We start from the raw sequence: 27,834 nt of genomic DNA, 5'->3' as shown, positions 1-27,834 counted from the left end.
ATCACAAATGTGGGCCTGAAGTGTTAAAAAACATCATACAGGTTTTCCATTATAGTTACCAGTTTCTCCCATAAACATCATTGCCTGCTAGTGAGCATTAAAAAGACTATTATTAATTATGATGTTAAATGTCATAGCCTGAATGTTCTCGACGCGTGCTAAGGAAAATCAAAACCGCCTTGTGCTTTTCTTTTGAAATGTAAAATGTGACGACCGGATATTTTACCTCCGGTAACAGATCTCGCTCCTCCCAGACACCGGAAGCAATCGTCGGTTTTGGTGACGCTGCATTAGACTGCAAGACATGTCCCGGAATAGTAAGTGGATCGATTCATACATTTGGGGTATAATGTTCGATATGTGCGTTTTAGCTTTCAGATGTGTTGTGTGTGCAGTTGTTGAGCCGCCGATGTGAGAGCGGTGGGAAAAAATGGCAGCCGGTGAGTGCAGTGTGCCGCTTCCTACTGACGTTAGCTTGCTCGCCCCGAAGCCAAGCCTGCAGTGGCCAAGGGAGCGTCATCTCAATGAATGAATACATCTCGCCAGAGATAGTGTGTTATGAACATGTATTTTCGTGTCCTCTCCTCGGGGGTGATGTATAAGCACGCCTTCGGCCCCCACCCGGCTGGTCACACTGTCCCCCGTTCCGTGTCCGCAGGGCTGCTCGCGTGCTTCCTGCTCAGCCTGGCTCTTGCCGGAGCCCAGGCGCTCACACCGGCGCACCACCTCTCCCTGCTCGATGTGGCCCGGCTGCAGAACCTCCTGAGCCAACAGTTCACCGACCTGGAGTCCGCCTACCACTCCGTATTGGGTCTGACCAAGCTTGGAGCGGCTGTTTCCGATCACAAAGTAAGAAAATCCCTCCGCTATGGTTAGGACTCCTGACATAGAACACGACAACCCTCGAATTAAGCATGTATTCACATTTCAATCGCCTGCAGGTACAACAAATGGGATGTTAAATGTGTGCTTTTTGTTTCCAGCAAGTATGCCAGTTCCTCAAATCCCAGCTCGACCCCACCAGCCTGGACTCTGTCTTCTTTGCCGCTGAGACCAGTCAGGCCATTTCAGGATGTGAGGTATGAAAAGATCGGTGGGGCCTTCTAAACTACCCCGCTGCCGTTCTTTATCACCACGAACATTGTTTGGAGTAGATGAGTGTGTGGTGGGACTGGACAATATGGAGGGGGGGGGTAATCACAAGCTCTTCTCATATTTTTTTTGCCTACTTAACTGCTTCACGCTCAAGGTGTTAAAACTATTCCTACATATGATCACGATGATGGTAAAGTAATTGTAATTAGTTTGACTCGAGCCTCGGCATTGCAACGCGGATAGTGCTGTACTGTAATGCCAACGCCAGTGTACCAAGCTGTTTATACCCCATAGATCCCCGTGTCCAATGAAACCCGTGACATCCTTCTGGCAGCGGTTAGCGAAGACTCCACCGTGACTCAGATTCACCGAGCCGTGAGCGCGCTCAGCTCTCTGGGACTTCCTCTGGCGTCTCAGGAGGTTGTAGGTGCCCTGACAGCCCGCATCAACAAGGAGGACAATGTTATGGCGTAAGTGTGCCGGCTGGTGCCGGTCTGGGAGTGCAGTTAAGGGTTGTTTGAGGGGTCCTGCAGCGCTGCACGGGCAAATGGTTTTTAACAATTCCGTTCAGAACAAACGTACGTTCTCTTTGGACAGGATCACCTTAGCTCTGCAGACAGCAGCGCGCCTCTCCCAGCAGGCAGAACTCGGAGGAATACTGGAGGAAATCGAGGTGAGCTCTTCAGCTTACAACAGGTGGTGCTGTGTCACTGCTCTTAGACTCAGAGCAAGACACACTGGGCTCAAATTATGCACAGTCTGTTTTTTTTTTTTGTTGTTGGCAGAATTAGGTTTTAATACAGTTTTGCTTTTATTATCTTTCAGGATCTGACGGCTCGTTTGGATGATCTTGGCGGCATCTACCTCCAGTTTGAAGAGGGACTCGAGGCAACTGCCATGTTTGTGACAGCTGCTTACTCCCTGTCAGATCACGTGGGCATGGAGCCCCCTCTCAAGGAGGTATGACTTCTGCCTGTCAGCTGTTATTTCGGGTTTCGTCGTTGCCCTTCACGCGGTTTTTTCTCTCTGAAACTGATGGAAGACAACGTTGCCCCCGCAGGACCAGGTCATCCAGCTGGTGAATTCCATCTTCAGCAAGAAGTCCTGGGACTCCCTGGCTGAGGCCTTCAGTGTGGCAAGTGCCGCCGCCGCTCTCTCCAACAACCGCTTCCATGTGCCGGTCATTGTCAGTGCTCAGGGCCCAGCCACGGTGTCCCACAGCCAGCCCACCCTGCAGGTACAGATGCTGGATCACAACCCTGCTACATTGCCCTGTATGGTTTTCTAATGACCCCGTAGTGAGACAGTCTCTCTGTTGGATTCGCAGCTCCTCGTTACTGACGTCATGTCTCAACCTCTGGCCTCGGCCAATGTGCTGGTGGAATCTGCGTATGCCGTGGCTTCCAAGAGCATCATACTCAGCCAAGCGCCCTTCACACTTAATGAGTATGTCCTGTTAGAGAGATAAGTGTGTCTTTACAAGATGTTACCACGTTGCTTGCTTTATAATTCATTCATCCATCAATTCATTACGAGGAGCTCTGTAAGGTAATATTTCTCAGCACTTTCTGGTTTTGGTACAACATAGACTGCATCATCATCCTTTTTTCTTTTCTTTTCTTTTCCTGCTTTACAGTGGTGTCTTCGAACTGAACTTCATGTCCAACCAGCCCGCCAGTGGATATTACCAGTTTACCATTGCAGTGACTGGGGATGACCGACTGGTTGCCAACCACGTTGAGGTGATTTTGGACTTAGTTATTTTATTCAACTTGAATGTGCAATGCATAATGAAGAGTAGTTGCCAGGGGTGTGCAGGTTACGTAGTCATTTTCATTTAATTTAAAGGGGGCATTCCCCACATTTTACACATTAAGGTCTGTATTCTAGGCATGGAGGGTAATACAAAGCCTCTGAAAAGAGTTGTATAATGTCATTCCATGGCTCCGGAGGAACTGTCTAAAGCACTGCATTATAGTAAATGTCTTATTTAGCATTTATGGAGTTTGACCCATACAAGAGACTAAAAGCCATAAAGCATAACAGAACGGGTTACCAGGGGCAACGTATAAACTCATACAACACCGGTAGGTTTGCTTTGTTTTGAAGGGGTTACATTTTCAGGTTTCACAGGAAACTTATATAGAAATACATACAATTATTGCATTTACACCGCAGCGGAGGAGGATGTGAATATGATCATACAGCCCTAAAACAAACATAATACATTAAGTTTTGTAACAGCTGCGAAGAAGAACGAGAGCCGAGGCCAACCACATATAAAAGATGCTGGGAAAAACTAAGCGCTATTATTCTCCCATATCCTTATTGAAGTGCAATAGGCATTTTGTCCAATACTGTATAGATAGAAAGAAAATCTAGAGTACCCCTTTAAATCCATTTGGTCTATTTGATGCGACAAGCAAAGTGATGCAACTGATAATGTGCTCACATACCCGGACTACAGACGGTTTGACTCCTGTTCTGACTCTGTTCACCTGTAGCTTAAAGTAAAGGTGTCCACTGAGGTGGCTGTTACTAACATGGACCTCTCTGTGGTGGATAAGGACCAGAGCATCGGCACAAAGACCACCAGGTTAGAAAACACCTTTCAGAAGCGAACCCCTTCTCGCTGAACCTCAGTGGCGTGACCGTGGAATAATAAATGCTTTGTTTTTGTTTTGTTTTTTAATTTATCAAATGACCCAGAGTGGACTATCCCTCCAAAGCCAAGAGCTCCTTCACCGCGGACAGCCACCAGAACTTTGCCATGTCCTTCCAGCTGGTTGACGTCAACACTGGCGTGGAGCTTACCCCTCACCAGGTATGTAAGGATAGCATGGACATGGACACAGGTCGGCAGCAAACCGCCGGCAAAGCCTGATCGTCGATGCTGACTTCATCTGCTTTCGCGGTCACTTTTTGTGACCATCAGACCATTCAATTACAAATCTAGTTAGCCATAGCAATCATGAAAAGAACACGCACCTGTGACTATTTAGGAGAAAAGGAGCTCTCCAACGTTGTTTAAGATTAAGACCTAGTCACTCTCTCTGTCGCAGACCTTTGTCCGGCTGCACAATCAGAAAACTGGCCAAGAGGTCGTGTTTGTGGCTGAACCCGACAGCAAGAATCTGTACAAGTTTGAGTTGGACACAGCAGAGCGGAAATCAGAGTTTGACTCCATCTCCGGTACCTATTCCCTCTACCTCATTGTTGGGGACGCTACCTTGGAGAACCCCATCTTGTGGAATGTGGTGAGTATCTGTTCCGACTTAATGGTAGTAATGAGGATTATTTACTGATGTGACATGTGACCAAGCAATGAGAGGTGGATGCCAAGCTCTAAAGTTGACTTGTGATCTTTTGAAAGGCTGATGTTGTTCTGAAGTTTGTGGATGAGGAGGCCCCAGCTACCGTTCAGCCCAAGACCCTTTATGTACCCAAACCAGAGATCCAGGTAATATTATTTGGTCCTCATGTGGCTCGGATGCACTTTCTATGAGAACGGAACAGAAAACCGTCCCTTCTGGGTGACAATCCAGCAGTTAACAATCTCCTCGTCTCTGCAGCATTTATTCAGGGAACCAGAGAAGAAGCCTCCCACCGTGGTCTCCAACACCTTCACTGCACTCGTCCTGTCTCCCCTCCTGCTTCTGCTCATCCTGGTAAAATTGCAAACTTTGTGCAAAAGGTTTTTTTTTGTTGTTTTTTTTTGCTGTCATCTAAACTGTAGAGCAACTTACGTATGGAAATAATTTAAAAATAATTTCTCTCATATAGGGACACACCTAAAAACGAACCTACTTCCATTATCAATCAAAACCTTTTTTAAAAGAGCGTTCAGCTTTGTTATTATTGTTGTTATACACAGTGGTCTAGTACTTTTTTTTCTTTTCTTTTTTTTCTCCAGAAAAGCTCTTAAGTAGGATGCCCTCATACACAGTGAATGAGGCTCCAGCACTGCATGAATATAATGCTTATTTTAATTTGAAATCACAAAAGCTATGAGGTATTTTTTCCCTGGCATTTGCAGGGCTGAGTGACAGTTATTGTTCCAGTGGCTCAGTGCATTGTGTGTTGGGTGGTAAACAATTTTTCAGCCCTTTTGTTTGCAGCTCTTGAAGGGGATGGAAATCACACTGTCTTTTGTTCCCCCTCTCCTCTTTAGTGGTTTAAGCTCGGAGCCAACATCTCCAACTTCAGCTTCTCTCCCAGCACCATTCTGTTCCATGTAGGACATGCAGGTTAGTCCCCGTCTTTACAATGAAATGTTTACCACCGATACAGCTGTTTTACACTTGTTTTCATCTGCAAATCATCTACTGTTGTTCAAGATGAGAACTGAATCGCAGTAAAGACAGTGGGTGACATTGTCGTAATAACAATACATTTTAGTCATGCATTATTCATCGAAGTCCACATATAAACTCTGGATGTGAAATTTACACCAAATTAGGTCATAGGGCGGGTTTCCATCCAAATGTATAGCAAATTTTCACCGAAATCTGAGAAAATCAGCAAAGGAAAATGTGAATTGATGCAAATTTCCATCCACTGCTGTTATGTGAATATTAGGCGCTGGTTCACTGAGATAAAAAAAGAAGAAAGCTGGTGGTGCTGTTTTTCTAGTCGGGTGCTATTAAACCATTGCAGGGGAAGAGGGCGCATTAAGATGACATAATTAAAAGAGCGGCAGTCAAACCTTAAATAGTGGGGGGGGGGGTTTACAGTATGTTTGCTTCCTGTAGAAATGTATTGAACGTTACAGTCTCTTCATTGCTCCACTGTGGGGTTTTTTTAATGTACATTTTAAAAAAAAGAAGAAAAAAAAAAAGGTGGATACAGATGGATGGAAACATAACTACACCCCCCCCCCAGATGATGCTATTATCGTAAATGTTCATAGCGATTTGAACGTCCACAAATCTGCTCAGAAATCAATCAAGATGCTCCTTTATAACTCCACAACTAGCCTGAGAATCATCACGTCTTTCTTCAGTATCAAATTAATCCAGTGAGTTGTGTGTAAATCCCTGAGTTCCTTGCAAACGGGAACAGTTAAAAGCTATTTCTGCATACTTTTAATGGAGCCAGTTTTACCAAACTGTACAAAAATAAAACTGTACAAAAACTGTATTTTAAAAAAAAAAAAAAAAAAAACAGACTCAGTTTTTTCCTCTGGGGGGGGGGGGGTGTCACACATTTTGGAAACACCTTTCTCAGACAGTGTTGAGAGCTGAAAGTATTCAAGATTGTGCTCTTACCCATTAGCTGTATTGTTTGGATGCTAATGTTGTTTCATTTCAGCCATGCTGGGCCTGATGTACATCTACTGGACCCACCTGAACATGTTCCAGACTCTGAAGTACCTGGCGATTATTGGCGGTGTAACTTTCCTCGCCGGGAACCGCATGCTGGCCCAGAAAGCAGTGAAGAGGTACGTCTCCTCATGGTGCCTGGCACAAATGGTGCCTAGAGGGTCCTTAATCCCAGGGAGTAAATCGGGCCCCTTTCAGGCGACGAGGACTCGGGTGTTTTAAGGCCTCCGGGTAGTTGTTAGCTCCAAACCTGAGGAAAAGTGCCTGCTCGATATCTGTAGCTCCTCAGTTGGTCCCCGGGGGCAGATCTCAATGCCAGGCTCTCTGCCAAGAGGAGATCTCATGCCTAATGGAGACCGGGAGACACACGTGGCAGCAAGATCTGCAAGAGCGATGGTCTGAGTGGGCAATTTCTTCCCAACATCAATATGTAGAGCCCTCCAAAGGCAAGAGGGAGCAATTTGTAGCCTGTGTCACTCACTCCAGACGTCACTCTGTAATTGTTCACCTTTACTTCTGGCTCTTACGACAGCCCATTTAACCCTTTTAACCGAGTACAATATTGCAGTTCCTGACTTCACAAATGTCTTTTTTTTTTTTTTTTTTTTTTTTCCAGTTAGGGATATTTCCTTCTTTCTTGTTAGCCTCTGTCTCTTTTTTAACCCCTCTATCCACACCTCGCTGTCTCTTTACTCCTCTTTCAGGATTGCCGCAGAGCAAAGTAGTAGGTTGGCAAAGTATAGGAGCCTACGATAAAGCCCCCATTTGTAAGAAATGAGTCGGTCGCGCTTCCAGGCTGAAGTAAGGGCATCCTCATAGACTGCATCCACAGTGCATTTCCATAATGGCTGGCAGCGTGCATGGCTGTGTGGTGCTCATGCACTCTAACTCCGAGTGTTCACATGTACTTGCCGCCCTCCCCCTGGTTTGCCTCTTCACTCATCCCACCATGATCATTACAACCATAGCCATAGCCGCCCTTTGCTGACACTCCCCCTCCCCCGCCCCCTCCCCCACTGTGGTCCAACACTCATGGCTCTGGTTGTAGCATCACGTTTGAGCGCCATGGTTTGTGTTCTTGAACCAAAGTATGCATCGTCTGATACTTGGACATTTGTCATGAGAACTTCTCTGTGTTCTTGCCAACGTGACATTCAGTTTGCTGTGGAAGGGTGCACATCAAGATGCATGCTCAACCCATTACATGACTTGTCAGTGGCCAGGTGTTAAATAAAGCCAGGAAAGTTTTCATCCATCCCATATTGGGCATAACTAATGTACACGTTTTCTTCTCTCCCGCAGAATTGAGAAAAAATAAGGGCAAGAAAAAACTAAAAGAAGACACTGACGAAGCTCATTTTTTTGTGTCCAAGGAGTCATTCAACAAAATCAGACTTTTAACATGGCATGGCAGCCCAAGAGATCCAATCAGCGGTTTAAAGATGCAGTCTGTCTGCGCTGCCAGATTGAAGAAACCGAGACATCGCGGCGTCACTGAGGACAAACGCTCAGTGACTGATTCTCCTACTGAAGGCTGTAAAGCTTCTGATCATTGCACTTCATCTTCCTGTGAGATTTGTTTTCTTACTGTCCAACATGCCAGTGTTTTCTAAGTGAGCTGGGGTTTTTATTTGTGGTTTCTCGATGGAATTTGGGTTCATTTGTGTTTTTCTTTTTTTGTTTTTTTTGTTTTGTTTGTACATTCCTCTTGGTTGTCCCTCAGCGCCCATTTCACCTCCTAACAGAAGTTGTGAGTCAACATATTTCAGCTGATTAAAAACGCCACCGGCAGTAGCACTACACCTGTGCGTTTGGTGTTTCAGATGTGTAGGAGGAGCGGGAGTCTCGCATTTGATACAGAGATTACAGCCCCCCCCCCAGAAAAATTGTTAATAATAAAATATGGGCAGTTTGAGGATGTGATGTTTTTGTAATGAAGAGGAGGAAATAAAGAAATTTAGGTGAATCTAAGTTTCTCTGTCTTTGTTTAGTGGAGAAAAACAGGAACCCAGAGCGTATTCTGATTATGATTGATTTACATTTGAAGTATTCTCCTGAATGGATTGAAACCATGAAGGTTGGGTGGAAAACAGATGTCGGAGGAGCATCTTGCAGTCTAAGCATAGACTCGGTGGAGAAAGAAGTTTTCACATCCTCAGGTAAAAATATCAGTAACACCATAAAATACTGCATTTTTAGTCTATTTACTACACAATTCCCTCTTTGTGTTTTCCGTAAAGTTTTGCTGAGCTGTGGCTTTAGACAGTAACAAGAAAACTAGGTTTGATTATTAACGAATCTATGTTTCAAAGTGGCTAAGTTTTCATTTCCAAGAGCAAAAACGTGTTATTTCTCAAGTTTACACAGTGTCAGCGTAACTGAACATAGTCCCGCCATTCTGAATCACCGTGGCAGGAAAGGCACAGGTCAGGTGTAAATGAGACACAACGATGGTCTCGTTCCATTTAAAACATCCCATTATACCAGACCAGCGAGCCTGCGTACGGCCTGGAAGGAACGCAGTCGCTGCTGATGCTCATTTCACCGGCTGTTGGAGGAGTTCTCCCGGGGGCCCCTGACAACAGGGGCCTCAACGCCCACAGCAGAGTGAGACACAGTCTGAGAAGACGTCTAATCAGGCAACACAGGTGTGACCGTCCGTGTGTATAAGCCATAAAAACAGAAACCAATCAAAATGCAGATCGGCTCCTTTCATTGTTACATCACATATATTATTATATAATTATTACTGATGCAATCAACTTCACAGCATTTATTGTAGCTGGTTAAGGCGGAGCTAATTTTAAATTCTCATTATTGGGTAGTTTAATCTCATTCAGTACATCATGTTTAATGAACTGATGATATGTTTTTAAACCTGGAAGATTTATGAGGCGACTGAATAGACGGCCCACAGCTCATTTAGTTAATCTGATGTTTTCTATATAACATGTTAACTGTAGCTGTCAAGTAAATGGCGAGGTATGAAAAAGTGCAGGAATTTCCTCTTTAAATGTGATGAAACAGAAGCATTAAGTAGCACAAAATGGAAATACTCAAAGCACAAATACCTCAAAATTTTACCTTTCTTACGCACTTTAATTTCTCTCCTTTCTACCACCGCCTAGTTCAGCAGGACCACACTGGTTCTGAGATGAGTCCTGACTCTTGAAAATTGACATCCAGATTTCATTCATTCTTCCTTACTGCCACTTCAGTATTGCCGCTTAAGCAAAAGTTACATCCTAATATGTCTGCCAAAGCGAGAGCGCACCACCCGAAGTTTTTCTTCACAGCTTTTAATGGGAATATAAAAATGACAATATCATTTTCATTTGTAACGAACAGGTCGGAGGAGGTATAAGAAAAAAAAAAAAGAAAAAAAAAAAACAACCCAGAAGTGATGGTAATGAAAAGTGCCGCGGCGGTGAGCACTGTCAGCTCTCTGTCTGTCCGATCCACAAACCTCAACTCAGCAGTCTGCAAAGAGGAAAAGCTCAGGTTAGTGAAAGACTTGACATGTCATCGTGGCTGAAACGTCAGGTTTGCGTTTCTGAATGTCTGAGCCTCCCTGGCTCCATTAGGTTTGATGGTATCGACTTACCTGGGCCCCATGCCTTTCCCATGCACTCCCCTGTATCTCTGTTTGCTCTGGATGGATGTAAGATCTTCTTTGCGGCTCCCTTCGCAGACTCCTGACTGACGCTTCACGTAGCTCCCACTCTCGTCACTATGGGAAAAGCACCAACGAGTCCTGTTACGGTGTATTTCTGGCGGCATTCTGAAAACGCTCGCCACTGTTCTCGGTGGATCTGAATATACTGGAGTGACGCCATTCCCTTTGTACCACCTACCTGAGTCGTTTGCCCATGATTGTCTGAAGGAACTTCCTGGCAGAGATTTGGCCCAGGACTTTCCTGTAGCTGTTCGTAAAGATGGCATCAGCGTGACGTCCGGAGCTAAAATCGGAAAGTGGAAAATTTACATAAATTCAGTTATCACACAACAGCATTCTTGAACAGTTTTCAGAAAGAAAAAAAAAATAGTGTAAATTGCAGCGTGAAGCAGCAACAAAAGGACAGGTATGGGATTAATCTGGAAATACTGTTGCAGTGAATTTACATTTGTCCATCTTAAAGGTTCAGTTCACCCAAATGGAAAATAAAATATTTCTTCACTTAACAAAAAAGGGTCTTGCAATCCAGATAGTTTACTTTTATGTGTTTGGATTTTGAGACATCCTTTTCTGAGCTGTTAACGTTTTTTCTTTGGAACTACTTTCCTACTTCTACTACTACTTCTACTAATCCCTGTGAAAACTGGAGGTGGGGTCTGTAAATTATCCTCAGTATCCGAGACACTTTGTCTGAAAGGACATGCTGCTGTCGAATTCAGTTAAATTTAATTTTAAATGTAAGTGCTGTGTGCGCCACAAAAAAACATTTTTCCTTCACCTGTATCGTATTGTGGTGGCGGAGGCAGAAGTCTCAGCGGCAGTTCTCCGAAAAAAAACAAATTTAGCTGCATTTCATGGGCAGATACCAGTGGAGGGGAATGAGAAAATGCGTCTCTTTTGTAATTCAGGTAAACGGACCCTTTAAACCATCTTTAAACCATCGACAGCCACTCAGTCCATATTAACATACTGACCGAAACTCTGCTCGCTCCCCGGGAGGACTCGTGTCGTCCCGCAGATTCTCTGCTGGATTATTTATAGAAGATGTCATCAGGATGGATGTGTCCCTCTGGCCGAACCTGAGAAACATCCCCATTAACTAAACGAATTTGGAACACTGGATTTAAATATCTTCCCACACATTACACTGTAGTGATATGTAAAATTGTATTCCAATTTTTTTGAGTTTGGATGATGACGATGAATTTTAGACTCAGAAAAATATCCTTAAATCTAACCAGAAAATGCTCCGGCTCTAGCAAAATGACACGTTCTGCTGTTCTGACACAGGGGACACTGATTAAGGCTCCGCTTAAATGTGACACTAATGGGGCTAATCCACACATCTTGACCCCTCTTAGCATAACAAGTGCAGGAGGGCACAGCTATGAGATGCAAAGTAGCCAGTGAAAGGTTTAAAACACCATACGCCACAGGTACATGGGTATGGCTGCTCTTTTAGCCCTGACACTGGGATCAAGTCATTGTCTCCCAGTCCTGAGCTCACATCAGTCTTATTTTGTGTGTCTTGTTACACACGTTCATCTTCCGGTTCTAAATGTTAAGGTAACTCTATTTTTTCCATTTCACTGGGTTGTAAAGCTGCCAGCTGTTCTCTAAAGCTTAGCAACATTGAACGATGCAGGGGATCTACGGAGGGTCTTCGGAGTAGTGCTGTGATTTGTTCAAGTAATAGTCTTCCACACTTTTAACTGCTTCGTTCTCGTCGATAGGCATCTACAAATATGAAAGGTGAGCCGGGGGCATAAACAATTTGAATCACTTTTAAAAAAAGCTCGTGAAAAACATTAATAGTGGAAATGAACAGGACGTGAAGAATTTCAGGAATTCTGTGGGGGCTCACCTAATGGATGGGTAGAGCGGCGAGCCTGATAAAGACATGACAAGGCAGCAAAACAGCAGCAGTGCAGCTTTTTCCATCTTCACAGCCAGTCCTGGAGAGGAGTGGACGGCTGGGAAAAAAAATGACAGGAGTAGAATTACATCAGAAGACAAACGCTGAAACCACAGTTTCCCTCAGCCAGCCTTGTCGCCCCGCAGAAGGCAGTGAAGTTGCAGCGGGCAGAGGTGTACGCTGCGGTGGAAGATATCATCGTTGATTTTAAAATGTTTGAAATGACTAAGACACAGGTACCACATTCACACACAATACACTTACACTGTGTTGTCAGAGTTACCTAGATATTTCACGTGAATTCCGAGCGTCCCTGCAGTTCCTCTTTACTCGGTGCCCTCCACCGTCATCATCGCTCACTGCCGGGAAAGACTGGACAAAAGGGACACTGGATCAGTACTGTGTGTTATCCCTGCACCCATGGTCAGTTTATACTCAACCTGTAGCTCCCAGTCACTCCCACATCACACACGATCTCTCTCTCTCTCTCTCTCTCTCCTTGAGCTGAGCTCTCTGCATGCTCCCTCTCTCTTTCTCAAATTCATATCTGTCCTATTGACATGACCATAATTAAATGCAGAGATGCCAAATGTGTTGTACAAAGTTGACAATATAAGTATAATAACTCAGAGTGTAAGAAAAAGAATGGCAACGAAGGGTTGGCACATTACTGCATAGTATAATGCAATCAAAGAAAAAATAATTATTTATAACAAATTAAAAAAAAAGAATATATATGTGGTAGGATGAGATGTAGAAAAATAAAGTAATGGTAATGTTGACAGCAATTACATCACCATCTCCATCTTACACATTCATTATGCGAATTGCGCCCTAAAATGACAATTTGCAAAACAAGACAAAACAAAACCCGGAGCACCTTTAAAAGTGTCCATGTTACTGGACACAACGAAAAAAAGAAAGTTATGCAAACAATACAATTACACCGCTTATTGCCGCTTCAAAAAACGGAAGTGCGTTTGAACAAACAGCTCCCTGACACTATTTTAAAAAATGGACATTACGGCTCATTCGCAGTTATTAGTCGCAGCGCTTACAGGTTGCATCGCTGTGAGGGGTTGGCGCTGTGTCGCTCCTGTATTTCAACCGTCGGTGCTGCAGGTGGCGTGACAGCGAACCTAGACGGCGTCTCTTCTGCTAAAACAAACGTTAGTAGGTTCCACTTCTCCGCTCATTTCTATGCGGTGGTGTCGCTTCCTTGGGGATTAAGTGTGAATTGTTTATCTCACCAATACATTTTCAGCTTTTAAGATTCATTCACGATTCGGGGGATGTACTACAAGAGCACGTCGAGGCTTTCGCCGCCTGGAACTCTCTTTTCAGCGAGGGTTTTTTTTTTTTTTTTTTAGACGAGCCGTGAAGTTTGACGTACCAGGGGACAATTTTGGCTAACGGACAGTCGGGATGCAAGAGGATTCCCTGTTGCTTACTTCCATCTTCGCTGAGCTGGACCCCGTGAAGTACTAAACCTTACTTTTTCAGTCCTGGCCCTCAGTATTTACTCGAACAGTGTAAGGCTAAACAGTCTGGGGAAGATACTGAAATGGCTCCTGACACTACGACATGTCTGTACATTTCTGAAAGATAAATAATCCACAATTTGTTCTATTATACCCACGTGCAGCTGAGTTCGGCCTCTTGTCGAAAACACGTATTATTAGTGATAGTTGTTCTACTAATACATTAGCTGTTATAAGGTAGAGTTTCTGCTACTGCCCAAAACACATTCTCATTTTTGACACTGCAACGCTTTTCCGGGTTTTTATTTGTATTTTTATAACGTTACTTTGGAATGGGGAGATACTCCTCTTGATATTAAGACATCTTTGGCTCTACATGGCATGCGTGCTTGGATGACATTTACCCAACCTAGCTAGCGCACATACAGTAACTTATTTAGTAAGAAAGCATGGAAATAAACGTCGGCTAACAAGCAGTGCTACAGCAGCTCACTGGGTTGTTCGGTTAGAGCTAAGTGCGACAGCCTTTTGCCCGCTGTGCCGTAGCTAGAGGAGCATGGCGTCCCTCGGGACTTTAAAACCCTTGTTGACCGTTCCCCGACACTGGCTGTGCGTCAGGTGTATCCAGCCCAGATGTTGTTCTCATTTAGCGAACACCACTGTCGCCTCAAGGGAGAGGAGGACAGCTGTGGACAAGCTCAAGACTCGGTTGTCCTCTGGCCCCAGTTTTCAGGATTTCGTCAGAGGAGCTTCGGTCAATAAGACTCAAGCCGCGGATGGAGAGTACGCAGACAAACACGCTTATCTGTCTGAGGACTTGGAGATGGGGAATTCAAGGAAAGGTCAGTCCGGGTGACCCACACAGCCGAATTTGATTGTTTGGGACAAATGCTAAACCGGTGCTTTGTGTTGTTCCAGTGTATTTTGAGACCTATGGATGTCAAATGAATGTAAGCGACACAGAGATAGCCTGGTCCATACTCCAGAGGAAGGGGTATCAACGCACGGGTGAATTAAATGAGGTCCAGATGATCTCCATTTTTATTTGAGCATTTTAATATCACTTGCGTCAGCACAATAAGCTTAAGATGTCTTTGTGCTTGCAGGCAGACGTTGTCCTTCTGGTTACATGCTCTATAAGGTAAGATCACTCTACTTCCGTAGACTCAGCATCTTACAGTCTCAGGAATATTCCTGCTTTTTTCGTGCAGCGATGATATAAAACTTTTGTAGAGCTGGTGTCACGAGGTTTTAACCCACTGAACTAAGTCGGATTCACCAACTAACGGAGAGGCTTCGACTCTTCCCTTGACAGAGAAAAAGCTGAACAAACGATTTGGAACAGACTGCAACAACTGGCGGCTGTGAAAAGGAAACGGCCAAAGACCCAAATGCCAATGAAAATTGGGATTTTAGGTAGGTGAGTCCACTGATGGACACACTGTCCTACAGCGGGTACAAGGAAATATTAATGGGAGTGTCTCTCCAGGTTGCATGGCAGAGAGGCTAAAGACCGAGCTTTTGGAGCGGGAGAAGCTGGTAGATGTTCTTGCTGGTCCAGATGCCTACCGGGACCTTCCCCGCCTCTTGACTGTAGCTGACGGAGGCCATCAGGCGAGCAACGTGCTCCTGTCATTGGAGGAGACCTACGCTGACATCATGCCCGTCCACCATGCTCCTCAGGGATACGGTGCTTTCGTGTGAGTGTGTGGATTTCCTTTACAGGGCAACAATGGTTTTGCAAGTAGTTACTTGCCTTCCAAACAAACTCCTGTTGGACTCTTTTTCTACAGCAACTCCGTGGCTTTATAATTGAACCTTTGCGTCTCCTCTGCCCCGGCAGGTCCATCATGCGAGGCTGCGACAACATGTGCACTTACTGCATCGTTCCCTTCACCCGAGGGAGAGAGAGGAGTCGACCTGTGAGCTCCATTCTTGAGGAAGTTCGTATGCTCTCGGACCAGGCAAGTTGTAACCTCAATGCTAAAGTCAGTCAGTTAAGAAAAAAAAAAGTTTTGCATGAGCAACTATCCCCAGATTACTTCCCACATCAGTACTGTAATATATGGCGCCTTCGTTGAACTGTGTAACAGAGAAAACTGGATTATGTTTTTGTTTAATGGTGTGAGCTTATCCTCTTGAGGCAGGGCTATAGAGATCTGTTCTGTGCAGTAAAATGAACAGCTGAGATTCACACTAGGCATCAGTTGCTAGTTAAAGTTCAGCATTCAAAATTAACGTCAACATTAGTGAGAGAATAGTTTCCGGGTTCCCTGACTGGTTTTCGTGCGGTGGATGTTTTCCTCAGGGTGTGAAGGAGGTGACGCTGCTGGGTCAGAACGTGAACAGCTACAGAGACACGTCAGAAGAACAGTTCTGTGGCTCAGACCTGACCCAGCTCAGCCGGGGCTTCAAGACGGTCTACCGGACAAAACAGGGAGGTCTGCGCTTCTCTGACCTGCTGGACCAAGTGTCGCGCATCGATCCTGACATGAGGATTCGATTCACCTCCCCGCATCCCAAGGATTTTCCCGATGAGGTGCGTTTCTTAACCCTGTTAGCAGAGCGGCCGCTGAAAACACACGCCCAAAATCACACAATCTCATGACAGTCCAGTGTTGATTTCTAACCTATCAGGTGACAAATAGAAATGTTCAGCGACGTGCCATTTTCCTGTTCGAGCACACACGTATGACAAAAATGAATAACAAGGCTCGTTTTCCAACGAAACCCTGCCTATTTCTGTGTATAAGTCCCATATTAACTCGGCTGATTGAGGCTTGCTGACCTGGTTTCTGTGTTGGCGTTCACAGGTTTTGCATCTTATCGCGGAGCGAGGAAACATTTGCAACCAGATTCACCTTCCAGCCCAGAGCGGGAGCAGCCAGGTCCTGAAAGCAATGCGCCGTGGGTAAGAGACCACTACGCTCTTTCCACACCAAAAGCAATTCAGTTCGCAGGGCTGTTTGTAAAGTCTCTTAAAATTACAGAAAGTATTCTAACAAAGTGTCTTTGTCTTAAACAAATTACAGATACACAAGAGAGGCTTACCTTGATCTTGTGAATAACATTAAGAGAATCATCCCAGGTAGGATTACAGAAGTCAGATCACCTCTGATTCGTCCCTCCTCTGTAGGTGAAACTACCATGAATACATTCAATTCATTCTGACTCTGTATGACGATAAACTTCCAGCTATCTCTCACATGCATAGAGTAAGGAATCTGTACATTACTTGACCAGAGTTGTCTTGAAATGCAAGTTGCACAATGGAAAAGGCCCCGCAGATAGAATAATATATATAAAGGGAAAATGCAATTTGCTTTGGTATAAGCTTGAACAGGTGTGTGCTGTGTGTTTTAAGGTTGATAGCTGGAATTGAGATCCTGGCATTACCCATGACTTCTCAATAAAATTTGCTCCTTTTTCCCGAAAAGAACACCTCACTTATCTTACGACGTACGTGCTCGTAGCTATACGCCGACCTTCATCCGCCATTAGTATGGTAGTGAAACTGGATCAGCGTTTGAGCGGCAGGTTTCAGCAGGCCGCTTACAGACCAACTGGGTGGTGAAATATCGTCCGCCCAGACGCAGCCCAGAGAAATCTCGTGCCGAATCATGCGTAAGAGGGAGAGACAGAGCCACCTCCTGGTGCGAAAAAAAAGAACTATCTCCGCAGAGATCCGTTAAACGTTAGAAGAGAATGGAAGAGCCAGAGTTTTCCCAGCTTTAGTTGACAGGTGCACACACACGGACCTCCCCCAAATCACAAAACACCTTCTCTGCATTCTGAGTTTCACCTGAAACTTCATTTATGCTAAGGAATCCTGGCATTCTCGGGTAGAGTGTGATATTTTCCAGGCAAGTAATCATTTTAAGCTTACAGGAAAACCCTTAACCCGAGTGTGTTTAACATAATTTATGTCTGTGTGTCAGGGGTGAGTCTCAGCAGTGACTTCATCTCAGGCTTCTGTGGTGAAACAGAGGACGACCACCAACAGACGCTGTCTCTGATCAGAGAGGTGGGCTACAATGTGGGATTCCTTTTTGCCTACAGTATGAGAAAGGTGAGCTCTTGTGGGTTTGCAGTGTGTATCACACCAAAAGTTGTTTTGTACCGAGTTTAGAATTGCATCCAGCCTTCTATTTTCAAAAGCTTGTCTCGCTCGTCTCGCTCAGAAAACCCACGCCTACCATCGGCTCCACGATGACGTGCCAGCAGCGGTGAAGCGGCGGAGGCTGGAGGAGTGTATCCATGTATTCAGGGCGGAAGCTGCGAAGGTCAACGCTGCTCTCATCGGCAGCACGCAGCTTGTCCTGGTGGAGGGAGTGAGTACTGCACGCATGCCTAACACAGGGCTCAGCATCGACTAATTAGCAGCGTTAGGTTCGGTCTCTAATGAATAGTTGTATCTACTGTATATGTACCACCCTTCCGTCACCCTGCGTAGGATATGTGGTTCAGAAAAAGGAAGGATGGATATTATACCGATGCTTAGTATTCAAAACAGGAGCAGAGGACTGAACACTAGTTTTTTTTGTTTTCCAGAATAAGTGTTTGATCTTTTTTTTTTTTTTTTTTTGATATGACAATATGATTGAAGATTAAGGCAGGATGATCAGTAGTTTCTGCCACTTCAACCAAGGGAGAGGGGGACCTGATTATTTCCGATAGCAATACAGAAATTGAATTAGTCATTAGTACAACTGCTCAACATGGGTAAAAGTAGTCATCCAGCACCATTGTACTGGCCTACTGTTACCAGGCAACACTGCTCATCTCCGGGCTCCATTTTGATGCAGGAAAGTAAAAGATCTGCCAAGGACCTGTGTGGGAGAACTGATGGCAACATGAAAGTGATTTTCCCCAAAGAGGACGTCGCTGCTCAGCCCGCAGAATCCAGCGCTGCACCGATCAATGCTGGAGACTATGTTCTGGTGAAGGTAGGCTCTGGATCATACCGATCATACATCTTTTAAAGAGTCAGCACTTTTTGAAATGTTTTTTCAGACTAGAGATATGGCCGATGTTCTTGGTGTATAAAATTGATGTAAAATTGTCACAGTGTACAAGTTGCCTAAGAGAGACCCGGGAGATTCTGTATTTCTCATTTCCTCTGTATTCCTCTCACTGGTTTGAAGTGGGCCTGGCTCAGTAGGAAAAAGGCGATGTGGTGTGCTTCTGGCCACCACTCAGGATTCAGGAGCATGCGAATCAGAATCTGGTGACAGTTGGTTGTTTACACACCCGCACAGTCCTGGTGAAGCAGATTAGCTCTGATTATGAGCATTCAGCTCTTAATAGATAATAATTATGTTAAAATTATAATAAAATAATGTTCTTTTAGCTGTAGTCATGAATATTTAATATTTTAGAGAAACACTCAAGATTTGAAGCCAAGTTTTCAGGGACTTTAAATGTTTGTGTACATTATGTGTTTACGTTGATGTATTGTTATCACATTTTTGAAATTCTCAAATACTAATATTGCTTTCCCCCTAAAAAAACCTAGTAATGGTTAGGCTGTACTTAAAATATTGTTGTTTTTTGTTTTTGTTTTTTTTAAGTCAGTATGAGATAGAGATGAAAAACATAGTTTCTCAAGTTTGGAAGTATCTCCATACTAGTCCAAGAATAAACATTTCCAGTACTTCAGATGTCGGCATACCTTTTAATAGAGTCATATAAAACCCATGTCTAGCTGTGACATATCAACCATAAGATCAAAGTGCAAGGTAAAAGATTATAACATGAAAAAATTGTTTTCTGTCAGTCCATGGTAGGATGGCACCATTTCAACAATCCTCACAGTCTAGACAATTACGACTTAATATGGTGCTATCAGAGATGTTTTGTGTTTTTAATGTAGATATCGTCGACCAACTCCCAGAGCCTGAGAGGTCGAGCCCTCGGTCACAGCTCCCTGAGACTCTGCCTAGGCACCAGGTTGGTGAACGTGTGGCCTCAGACACAACCATGATTGAAACCTGCCCTCGATTGACACAGGTCACAGCACGGGAAACAAACTTGGAACAACTGGCACACTTCCTTCTCCTTCCCGTGTCCTACTTTGAAGACACATGGAGGCTGTTTTTACAGGAATTTTGGTCATCTTCCAGTCACACTGGACTGCTGTTATTGTGTTATTTATACGGTAAGCACCAACTATGTGTATGTACATATTGAACTACTTAAAATACTGAAACTTATTTGAATGATGTAAATTAAAACAATACTGTTTGTTTTGCTGTAAGCAGTGGTGCTTGATTGATGTCACGTGTTTGTTTTTTTTTTGGTTTTTTTGGGGGGGGTTTTTTCGAGATTTTTCCAAACTGGCTTAAAAATGCCATGGATCAGCATATTTGTACAATTGCTCTGTGAGCTACAAAGTCAGAAACTTTGAGAAAGAATCTGCCTAAAGTCAGCAGCAGAAAGTGCTGTGACCTGCTTTGGGAGTAGCATGTTATTTCAAAAAAGATGACTGTGGTGACAACAGCAAACTCCCTCCTGCAGAATGTCTCCTGTTATGACAGGTCAGTTCACTGCTCTCATCTACATCTTAAATGTAGAAAAGCTTCGGAATTCATATTTGAAAGAAAAAATATAAAAAAAGACAAAAATGTTAAAAATCTGAGGTGAGATCCAAATGCAAACTGGAGATCTGCATTTCTTAGACTTGTAGAAGAAGTAATACTTGTACATCAATCAATTTCTTCGAAATTTCTCTGTCAGGTAATTTCATGCCTGCTGTTGTGCCTTCATAATGACATGCCCCAGTGCAGAAAGGAGTCTGGGGGGTTTTTAGGAATGCAGTTTAACCGGAAAACTGAACATCTGTCCCAATCATCATGTAGTCCTAGAAAAAAATAAAGCACACCAACAGCTGTCAGATTAGGAATTCTGTTGATCAATTAAGTATTTAATGTGCAGTTTTATAGAAAATATCACGTTTTCTGACCTTCAGGACCTGAAGCTGAGTATCCACAAGCTTCATCTTTCCAATTGTAGGAAGTGGATATCCTTTTGCAAGTTGAACTATGGAGCAACGTTAATAAACTTAGATAAACTTCTCACAGAAATCCAATGTGGCAAACATTAAAATGGTATTACTAGCATTGGATTTATAACACAATCTAATTATATAGCACAATTCATAAATTAAATGCAGCTCAAAGTGATTTACATAAAAAATATAATCATAAAATAGATAAACGTAAAAAATAAATACAGTAAACACAAACAAAATAAGATTAATTAATGAAATATAACTGGTAGTCCTGAATTTCAAGTACAGAATTTAGAATATCTTCAAAAATAACTGCAATTAACCAATTTTGTATAATCAAAATACCCCGGACACAGTTATTGGCACCCATCATTAGTATTTGGTTGCAGAACCTTCGGCAACAATGACAACCTCTAAACATTTCTTGTAGCCATCTAGAAGCGTCTTAGGGGTATGTTTAAAGAAAGCCACATTCCAAGTTTCCTCTGACTGGGTTGGTCAGGACGTTTAGTAAATGAGCAGAGTATGATCAGAGTCAGCATGATGTGACTTATACCCTAACCCTAATTCATTTAGGGCTTTATATACGAGTAAAATAATTTAAAAATCAATTTTTAAAAAATACAGAACACCAGTGCAAAACTGGCTTGACATGTTCTCTCGTTTCTGTTTTATAGAGAACTTGATATAACAGAATCGTGAATTAACTGAAGCCCATCAGCAGATCATTTAGGAAGGGCAGTAGTCTCGTCAAGTGATTTCCAACCAGGGGTACTAGTGGCGCAGAGGGTACTTCAATAATTTGGTTCAGGAGGAAAATATTTTGGAAAGGCTGGTCTAAAGTATATTTATTGTCACAGTTACCAGTAAACTACCAGCTGTGATTGGCTGATTGCAGGGGCTAAATGAATCGAAGCGATGATTGAAAATTTTTTTGTCATTTTGTTTTACAGGTGTTAAGTCATAAACCGAAGTATTGGATGAAATGAGATCGGATAATGGCGCTAGCAAAAAAGTTCAGGGAATCAAAGTTTTCACAAATCCTCTATCCTACAATTCAAACCTGTGTACCAAATTTCACAGCAGTCCCATAGTTAGTTCCAATAGTTGTCCAGGTATTTCAATAAAAAGCAAAAATGTCAACCTCGTGGTGGCGCTAGAGGAAAAGTCAAGGGATCACTAGAGTCATTAGTCCACAATGTCTGGGAACCATGAATGTCTGTTGTATATGTATTTGGGTTATATCCACTTTTTATATGATTAAGAGTGTTAAATGCCATTTAGTTGACACTCAGTTCAAATGCACATATTAGGAACGTGAGGGGTGGTGTTGATACTTGAGCTCATCTGATGAGGCATACATCAGACAAAAAAGGTTGTGACCCACTGGTATAGTCTGCTTGAAATGAAGGCATTAATTAGATGTTGGATTTGAAACTTAAATCAGAGTCTAAAAAATGACCCCTGAGCTCCGCAAATGGGGTTGATCTGCATGCAACAGCCTGAGTACTTGACATGTCATCTACTTCATATGGAACAGAAACTGAAAATGCAAAAACTCACCATTCAGTTTGGGTATCACTACCACTTTGAGGACCATTTGCAGGATGTTGTTGAGGGATGTGACCTGTAGGTTAGGGTTGGGATTAGTTTGCTAAATTGGTACTGATGGTACAGACTGTGACTCATGTTAGAACGCATCCCCCACCTTAAACTCTCCCACATAACTTGTCCCCAGGGTCAGATCCATTCTGTGCAAAGAAGACAAAATTAGACCGTGATGTTCATCTTTACAAGGACCTTTTGGCCCCATTTTTCTCCTCAAAGAGCAGGTCCTGATTTTTTTAGTTACTCACTTGTTGAGGGTGACAGCTCCAGCCAGCCTCATCCCACTGATGAACACTTGGGCGCTGACACTGGTTTCCTGTAAAGACAATATGGTGAGAAAGTTTCACTGTTTTTCTAAACCACACAATGGCTTTTCATCACACCAGCTGTACAACCTACCAAGTTGAGGACAAAGAGAGGGGAGAGTGTGGTGTTGGGTTGGATAGCGTAGGCCGTCACTGTGCCAGTGGCCTGGACGGTCGTGTTGTTGGGGTTAAAAGTGATGAAGGGAGTTTTCACCGTCTTTACCAGCAGTTTCATCATCAGACCTGGGAAACGCTTGGCAATCTGAAAATACACCAAGATATACTGTAGCTGACAAATTGCCAAGGAATGTTTCTTATCAAATCGGTAGAATGTGTTGTCACCTGCGGGATGAAGGTTCCAAACGTCCTGGTGTTGAGTCGGATGGGAGAGCTTTGCGGGATCTGTTGTGACAGAGGGAGACAGGTTGTAGATCAGTGTAATGTCGTGAAAGTAAATTCATTAAGGAATCAAGAGGACACAGCTCACCATGTCATCAGTGATGTACAGGCTGAGGGCTCCAGCTCTGTTGTAGACAAAGGCTGCAGAGTTGGCAGTGAAGGTAGACATGCCAATATACAACATATTGTTGATCTGGGGTGGCAGGGAAAAGGCTGCGGGGGAAAATGGAGGCTCCTCATGCTTCCCGATATTGTAAAATTCACCCTAAAGGGCAAAAGGAGAGATAGAGGAAGAAAAACAATGACCGTCTTTTTGTTTTTAATCACACTGAGCTTTCAGATTCTAAAATGTGCAGCAACTGTCCAGAAGTAAAACTCCTTACCTTCAAGCTCAAGTCTATAGAAGAATTTGAAACTGTGGGCGATGACACCATGGAATATTCGATCTCTGCATACTGGTCCACCTGGGCTACAACTGCAGTAGGGTAGAAAGTCACTCATATATTCAGCATCAGTGAAACATCTATGTGATTGACATAAACATGTTTGATGCATGTTGTTTTTACATGGATGTTTTACCATTGAGAGTTTTCAACGTAGGGTTCAAATCAGATACTGCATCAGGCACCAGAGAGCAGATCTGCAGCAATAAAGAACAGAGTCATGCTTTCTACCTCTCGATCTATCACAACAGTAAATTGCAACTTACACAGAAGAAACAACAGTAATAACAATCTAATAATGTCATTTATAATCAGACATAATTATCTCTCACAGGAGACATTTTACTGCAGAACCAGTACTTTTTTATTAGTGCTAAGTACATTTTAGCTGATAATATTTCTGTACCTGTGTATACGAGTTTGTATACAGGTTTTTCACTTGTGTTTTCACATTAATTTATTGGTACTTTTACTGTATAAATACTAAGTAAGTTAATTCATGAAACATGATGTTCTCCATACTAACGGGGTCCTCTGGTCCCACCCCATCGTTTAGCTTAGGAGTTCCCCTGTAAAAGCTGCTCTGAGCAGCTTTGTGAACAAGTCTTAAGAGCAACTCCTTGTGGTAAAATAAAATACCCTGTGAATCAGACCCCAGAGAGGGAGGGTGTAAACAGTGGGTACAAGGCTGGTTTCCCCTCACCTGTTTCTGCAGTGCATTTTGCAATGCCTTATCAATGAAGTTTTTGAAGAGATTGTACAGCCAGCTGAAACAAAAAACCAACTGCAGGAATTAGGGGAGTATGCAATACATCAAGCATGACAAATAAAACTGGAAACTGACATTCACGTTCATTGCACAGCAGAGCTTCTTTTACCTGGCTCCACCGTGGAATTTGATGCTCACACTGCCAACAGTGGCAGCACAGTTGGCAGTACTGACTGCTGGTCGGCCGGTCTCATCACTCTTGATGGCAATACTTGTACTGATAGTGAGTCCGTTCACATTCAGATCAAATGAGCCACTGTCCTTTCTGTTGAGATGGAGGAGTCACTGCTGCAGCAGAAATATCACAAAATGGATTTAAATGTACTGTATAAGGAGGAGATCTTTTTTCACTCACATTATATGGAGATACCTGACCCTCCAGTTTCCCCGCAGACTGATGTAAGCGTTGCCAATAGACAGTCTTACACCAGTCTTCGACACAAGATCCAGTGCAGATTTAGGTAATCCAACATCTTCTATTTGCATACTGGAACAAACAAGATGCTTATTTGTAAAGGAGCCTGGTTAAAAAATACCACCTTTTCCAACAGAATTTCCAGAGGTGCTAAATATAGAGATGCCTTACTTTGACAAGCTGTACGTGACTTTGCCAATGGGAGACACTGACTCTTCCCCTGATATATCTGGGACTTTGATGGTTTTGAGTTTCTTCTGGATCAACGCCATGCCCAGTTGTCTGCCTAACGAAAGGCAAGAAAATTTGATGATGAAACTCTTTAGAGATTGGTGCTTCCAACTAAAAGAGGAAACTTTTACCACAAACCTTACCGTACTCAAGGCCTTTTTCTGTTAGCTTGACCTTTACTCCAGGATTGGTCCCTAGGGTCATAGGGATGAAAGCCACCAGAATGAGCCAACAGCACAGGGACATCTTGACTGTTGTGAGACAAAAAGGACAAGATCGTCAGCAAAATTCTCATCTTTTTTTTATGAACCTGCCCCATAAATCAAGCAAAGTTTAGGCGTTTGTGAGGTTGACATGTGTGCTGCTCTAAGAGGAGAGCTGGAAAAGTAATAAATCAAAAGTTCTTGATTTAGAGAAGTTTTTCTTTTTGTCATTAAAAGTTACTAGTTCCTTATTCTCCACTGAAATATCCCAGTCATAGATGAGGATCATATTGTAACATACATTACTTATGTCAGTGGCTTCTTCTTAAAGCACAGCTCTTTCTGTTTTAATTAATGTCAACATTTATTACTCTCCATGATAAACATCATCTACACTGTAGGCTGTGTATGTAGTTTTTGGCTGGACCCCAACAGAGGGGCCAGCTCTATAAACGCGATTGTCCATAACTGACTGACTGACTGACTGACTGAGTAATAAAGTTAAACCAATGGTCAGCTGAATGCCACATGACTGAGTGCTGAGGTTAAACCATTGGTTGGCCAGTTGAGTGTTTGAGTTTCCCCATTGGTCGTTGCTCTTTAAAAAATAAATTGGCGGTTTCTATTACGTCATCAGGTGGCGTTTACAGCCAGTGTTGCCAACTTAGCGCCTTTGTCGCTAGATTTATCCACTTTTCCAACCCCTTTAGTGGCTTTTCTCCACAAAAGCACCTAGCGACAAATCTAGTGATGTTGTGGACGGACCTTAGCTACTTTCTGTGGAAGAGAGTTGCCAGTATTGCCCTGCAAGCGCGACGTCGGCCTTTCCCTCCGCAGGCACACCTCTCTCTGTGTCTCATTCAATTGACTGCACAGCAGCTGACACAAACGGGAATAAGCTTCTAACTTTCTCTCTGAGTGATCAATTTACAAGTAATATTTGGCTGAAACTACAGCACAGCCTATGTCTTTAACTTATGCATATGGTGATTTTGTAAAAAAAAAACATTTTATTTTATTTTAATGAGGATTTTAGCAGTGCAGAGCAGCAGCTTGGAAATGGTTTGGAAGTCACTGCTGATAAACATGTAGTCTTAAGGGGCCACGTTTCAGTCACTATTCCATACTTGTTCTGTTGTCTGAACAGAGAAACAGAAAAACATGTAACAGCTTTATTTGGAATTTGGCTGTATTAAGATGTAAGTGTATATTTGAGTATAGTAGTGTATTACCTAAGTAAAGATACCAATACAACAATGTAGAAATTGCTTCAATACATAAAAGTCCTGTTTTCAAAATCCTGTTTAAGTTAATGCGCAGATGTACTAAAAGGATCAAAGTACTTTATTATACTCAGTTTCCAAAACTGGTTTGGGTTTGGGATTCCTGCTTTAGCTGAGGCCAGTGAAAGAGCTGACTATCAGTGCTGCAGAAGAAACCACATGATCTTTGACAAGTCGGCAGGCATGCTGGAGTTTTATTAAATTAGACTGAGATTAAAGGCCAAATCTGCCATTTTTGGTCCATGTCGAGTGTGAATTTTTGAATCAATGTACAAATGTTAATTGTTTTTACAGATGGAAAATTCACTTCAAGTAACTGCATTTCAAGACACAGCCGTAATATGTAAATATCAGTATATACTATGACTTTAAAACTCAGCTGTCACTTGACAGCTGTTGGTCCATGATTAACCGCTCCATCAGTCATTCAAGAATTAAACAAATCCAACCAATTCTATCTTTAGCTTTTCTTCCTGCATGTTTCAAGGCTAGATTTTGGCTCTGCAAAAGTCTAAGAACGGACTGAATAATAGACAGACTGAAAAGAAAAAATCAAAGACATGTGACTAACAGTGGAAAGCTCTATTAAGACTGTTTGTATGTGGGTCTGACTCTGAGGTGTATCTTTGCAGTACTTGTCTAAATGATTTACTTCTCAAATCAGAGCACAACAAAGCGCTTCATGAAAAGACTAAATGTGACACATATTTTGCAACATTTCATTATACAGATGTCTACATTAGTCAGGTCAGCTCTGGCATACATATTCATACATACTCTTCAATAAATACGCCTAAAACTGTAACTAAAACCGCGGTGGAAAAGCACATCCCTCCCACCAAAACAACCAGAATCAATGGGACACTTCAGGACAGTTTAACCCTGCAGTCCATGTATGTAAAAAACTTTTTTTGATATTACAAATCAAAATTCACGGACACATATTTTGATATACAGTATGTGGTAAATATTTGGACCATCATTATAAACATCGATCTTTGAGAACAAATCTCACAAAATCTCCAAAAATATCTGTTGATTTGGCCCCCGTACAGTGAATGTACACCCACTCTTACCTTAAGCAGCAGTTTTTCGGGACCAGGTGGTTTCTCCTGATATGTCAGAGTGACTGCCGAAAGGGCAAAGTGAAAGAGGAAAAGAGGCACGTGGTCTATAATTCACTTACTCAGTCAGGAACTGAACTTGGCTAGGGGACTACCCCTGATAGCAACAACAAGCAAACTTAGTATTTGACATGTCTATTGAATGCCTCGCTGCACTCACAAAAGACCAACCGTGTCGGAGAGAAATGGTTTATCTTAGTGTTGTTTGCATTAGAAATACACTCTGAAGCCACAGTGTTAAATTCTTGACATAGTTAGGAAAACGTATTTGTCTTTGCATATTTGTCCCCTGCTATGTTGTTGCTGGTGTCTATTTTCCAGTTCCTTGTATGAATTTCCAGTAAGGTCAAGCATTAGGAACTGAATACAAAAATTGGGGAATTGCTGCTAAAGCCAGTTGCTAAAGAAGATTTCTGGGTGTCAGGTCAGGCAGTTTCACATCCCAGTTTTGCCAGACCTGCACCATAACGCCTCATCCAAACTTGACAATAGCAAATATTAGACATGTTTTTATGGAAAGGAAGCAGTAAATGGTATTTTTATCAAACTATCGTAAT

The 27,834-nt window shown here is 42.9% G+C and overlaps 4 protein-coding genes across 11 annotated transcripts; 2 read left to right on the top strand and 2 right to left on the bottom strand.

The window, feature by feature from the left end:
- The first annotated feature begins 212 nt into the window (after window positions 1–212).
- On the top strand, window positions 213–8,382 carry rpn2 (ribophorin II). Of its 2 annotated transcripts, none has more exons than XM_040116487.1 (17): window positions 213–317; window positions 659–849; window positions 984–1,079; window positions 1,390–1,565; window positions 1,693–1,768; window positions 1,921–2,055; window positions 2,156–2,332; window positions 2,423–2,541; window positions 2,732–2,837; window positions 3,600–3,691; window positions 3,805–3,919; window positions 4,158–4,352; window positions 4,469–4,555; window positions 4,668–4,763; window positions 5,267–5,342; window positions 6,406–6,535; window positions 7,790–8,382. In XM_040116487.1, exons 1-17 carry the CDS (start codon window positions 305–307, stop codon window positions 7,815–7,817), a joined length of 1,908 nt encoding a protein of 635 aa, XP_039972421.1. In that variant the 5' UTR covers window positions 213–304; the 3' UTR covers window positions 7,818–8,382. The 2 variants fall into 2 exon arrangements, with proteins under 2 accessions (XP_039972421.1, XP_039972422.1); XM_040116488.1 differs by having other exon boundaries at window positions 7,719–8,382.
- A 1,401-nt stretch (window positions 8,383–9,783) lies between these two features.
- ghrh (growth hormone releasing hormone) lies at window positions 9,784–13,329 on the bottom strand. 7 transcript variants are annotated; one of them, XM_040159706.1, is made up of 9 exons: window positions 13,258–13,329; window positions 13,066–13,162; window positions 12,291–12,379; window positions 11,957–12,065; window positions 11,067–11,171; window positions 10,871–10,915; window positions 10,271–10,375; window positions 10,021–10,146; window positions 9,784–9,896 (listed from the first exon to the last, which is right to left on the bottom strand). In XM_040159706.1, the coding sequence occupies exons 4-9, from the start codon at window positions 12,031–12,033 to the stop codon at window positions 9,884–9,886; spliced, it is 471 nt and encodes a 156-aa protein (XP_040015640.1). In that variant the 5' UTR covers window positions 12,034–12,065; window positions 12,291–12,379; window positions 13,066–13,162; window positions 13,258–13,329; the 3' UTR covers window positions 9,784–9,883. The 7 variants fall into 7 exon arrangements, with proteins under 7 accessions (XP_040015640.1, XP_040015642.1, XP_040015639.1 ...); XM_040159708.1 differs by lacking the exon at window positions 13,066–13,162 and having other exon boundaries at window positions 13,258–13,324; XM_040159705.1 differs by lacking the exon at window positions 13,258–13,329 and having other exon boundaries at window positions 13,033–13,225.
- Window positions 13,239–19,744, top strand: cdk5rap1 (CDK5 regulatory subunit associated protein 1). Its single transcript, XM_040159702.1, has 13 exons — window positions 13,239–14,330; window positions 14,407–14,510; window positions 14,595–14,629; window positions 14,804–14,904; window positions 14,978–15,188; window positions 15,332–15,452; window positions 15,797–16,027; window positions 16,302–16,399; window positions 16,521–16,576; window positions 17,427–17,557; window positions 17,670–17,819; window positions 18,294–18,434; window positions 19,361–19,744. The coding sequence occupies exons 1-13, from the start codon at window positions 14,045–14,047 to the stop codon at window positions 19,469–19,471; spliced, it is 1,776 nt and encodes a 591-aa protein (XP_040015636.1). The 5' UTR covers window positions 13,239–14,044; the 3' UTR covers window positions 19,472–19,744.
- Window positions 19,745–19,802: 58 nt separating this feature from the next.
- On the bottom strand, window positions 19,803–27,327 carry LOC120807534 (bactericidal permeability-increasing protein-like). The gene is made up of 16 exons (XM_040159703.1): window positions 27,230–27,327; window positions 24,811–24,918; window positions 24,608–24,722; window positions 24,377–24,508; window positions 24,131–24,286; window positions 23,956–24,019; window positions 23,389–23,449; window positions 23,193–23,284; window positions 22,898–23,074; window positions 22,753–22,812; window positions 22,505–22,672; window positions 22,354–22,421; window positions 22,206–22,248; window positions 22,061–22,124; window positions 20,450–20,526; window positions 19,803–20,347 (listed from the first exon to the last, which is right to left on the bottom strand). Exons 2-16 carry the CDS (start codon window positions 24,911–24,913, stop codon window positions 20,306–20,308), a joined length of 1,422 nt encoding a protein of 473 aa, XP_040015637.1. The 5' UTR covers window positions 24,914–24,918; window positions 27,230–27,327; the 3' UTR covers window positions 19,803–20,305.
- Between the last annotated feature and the right edge of the window lie 507 nt (window positions 27,328–27,834).

This window comes from Xiphias gladius, chromosome 21 (genome assembly GCF_016859285.1).
Source record: "Xiphias gladius isolate SHS-SW01 ecotype Sanya breed wild chromosome 21, ASM1685928v1, whole genome shotgun sequence".
In the NCBI taxonomy this organism is placed as follows: domain Eukaryota; kingdom Metazoa; phylum Chordata; class Actinopteri; order Istiophoriformes; family Xiphiidae; genus Xiphias; species Xiphias gladius.
This window is presented reverse-complemented; position numbering and strand designations above follow the sequence as displayed.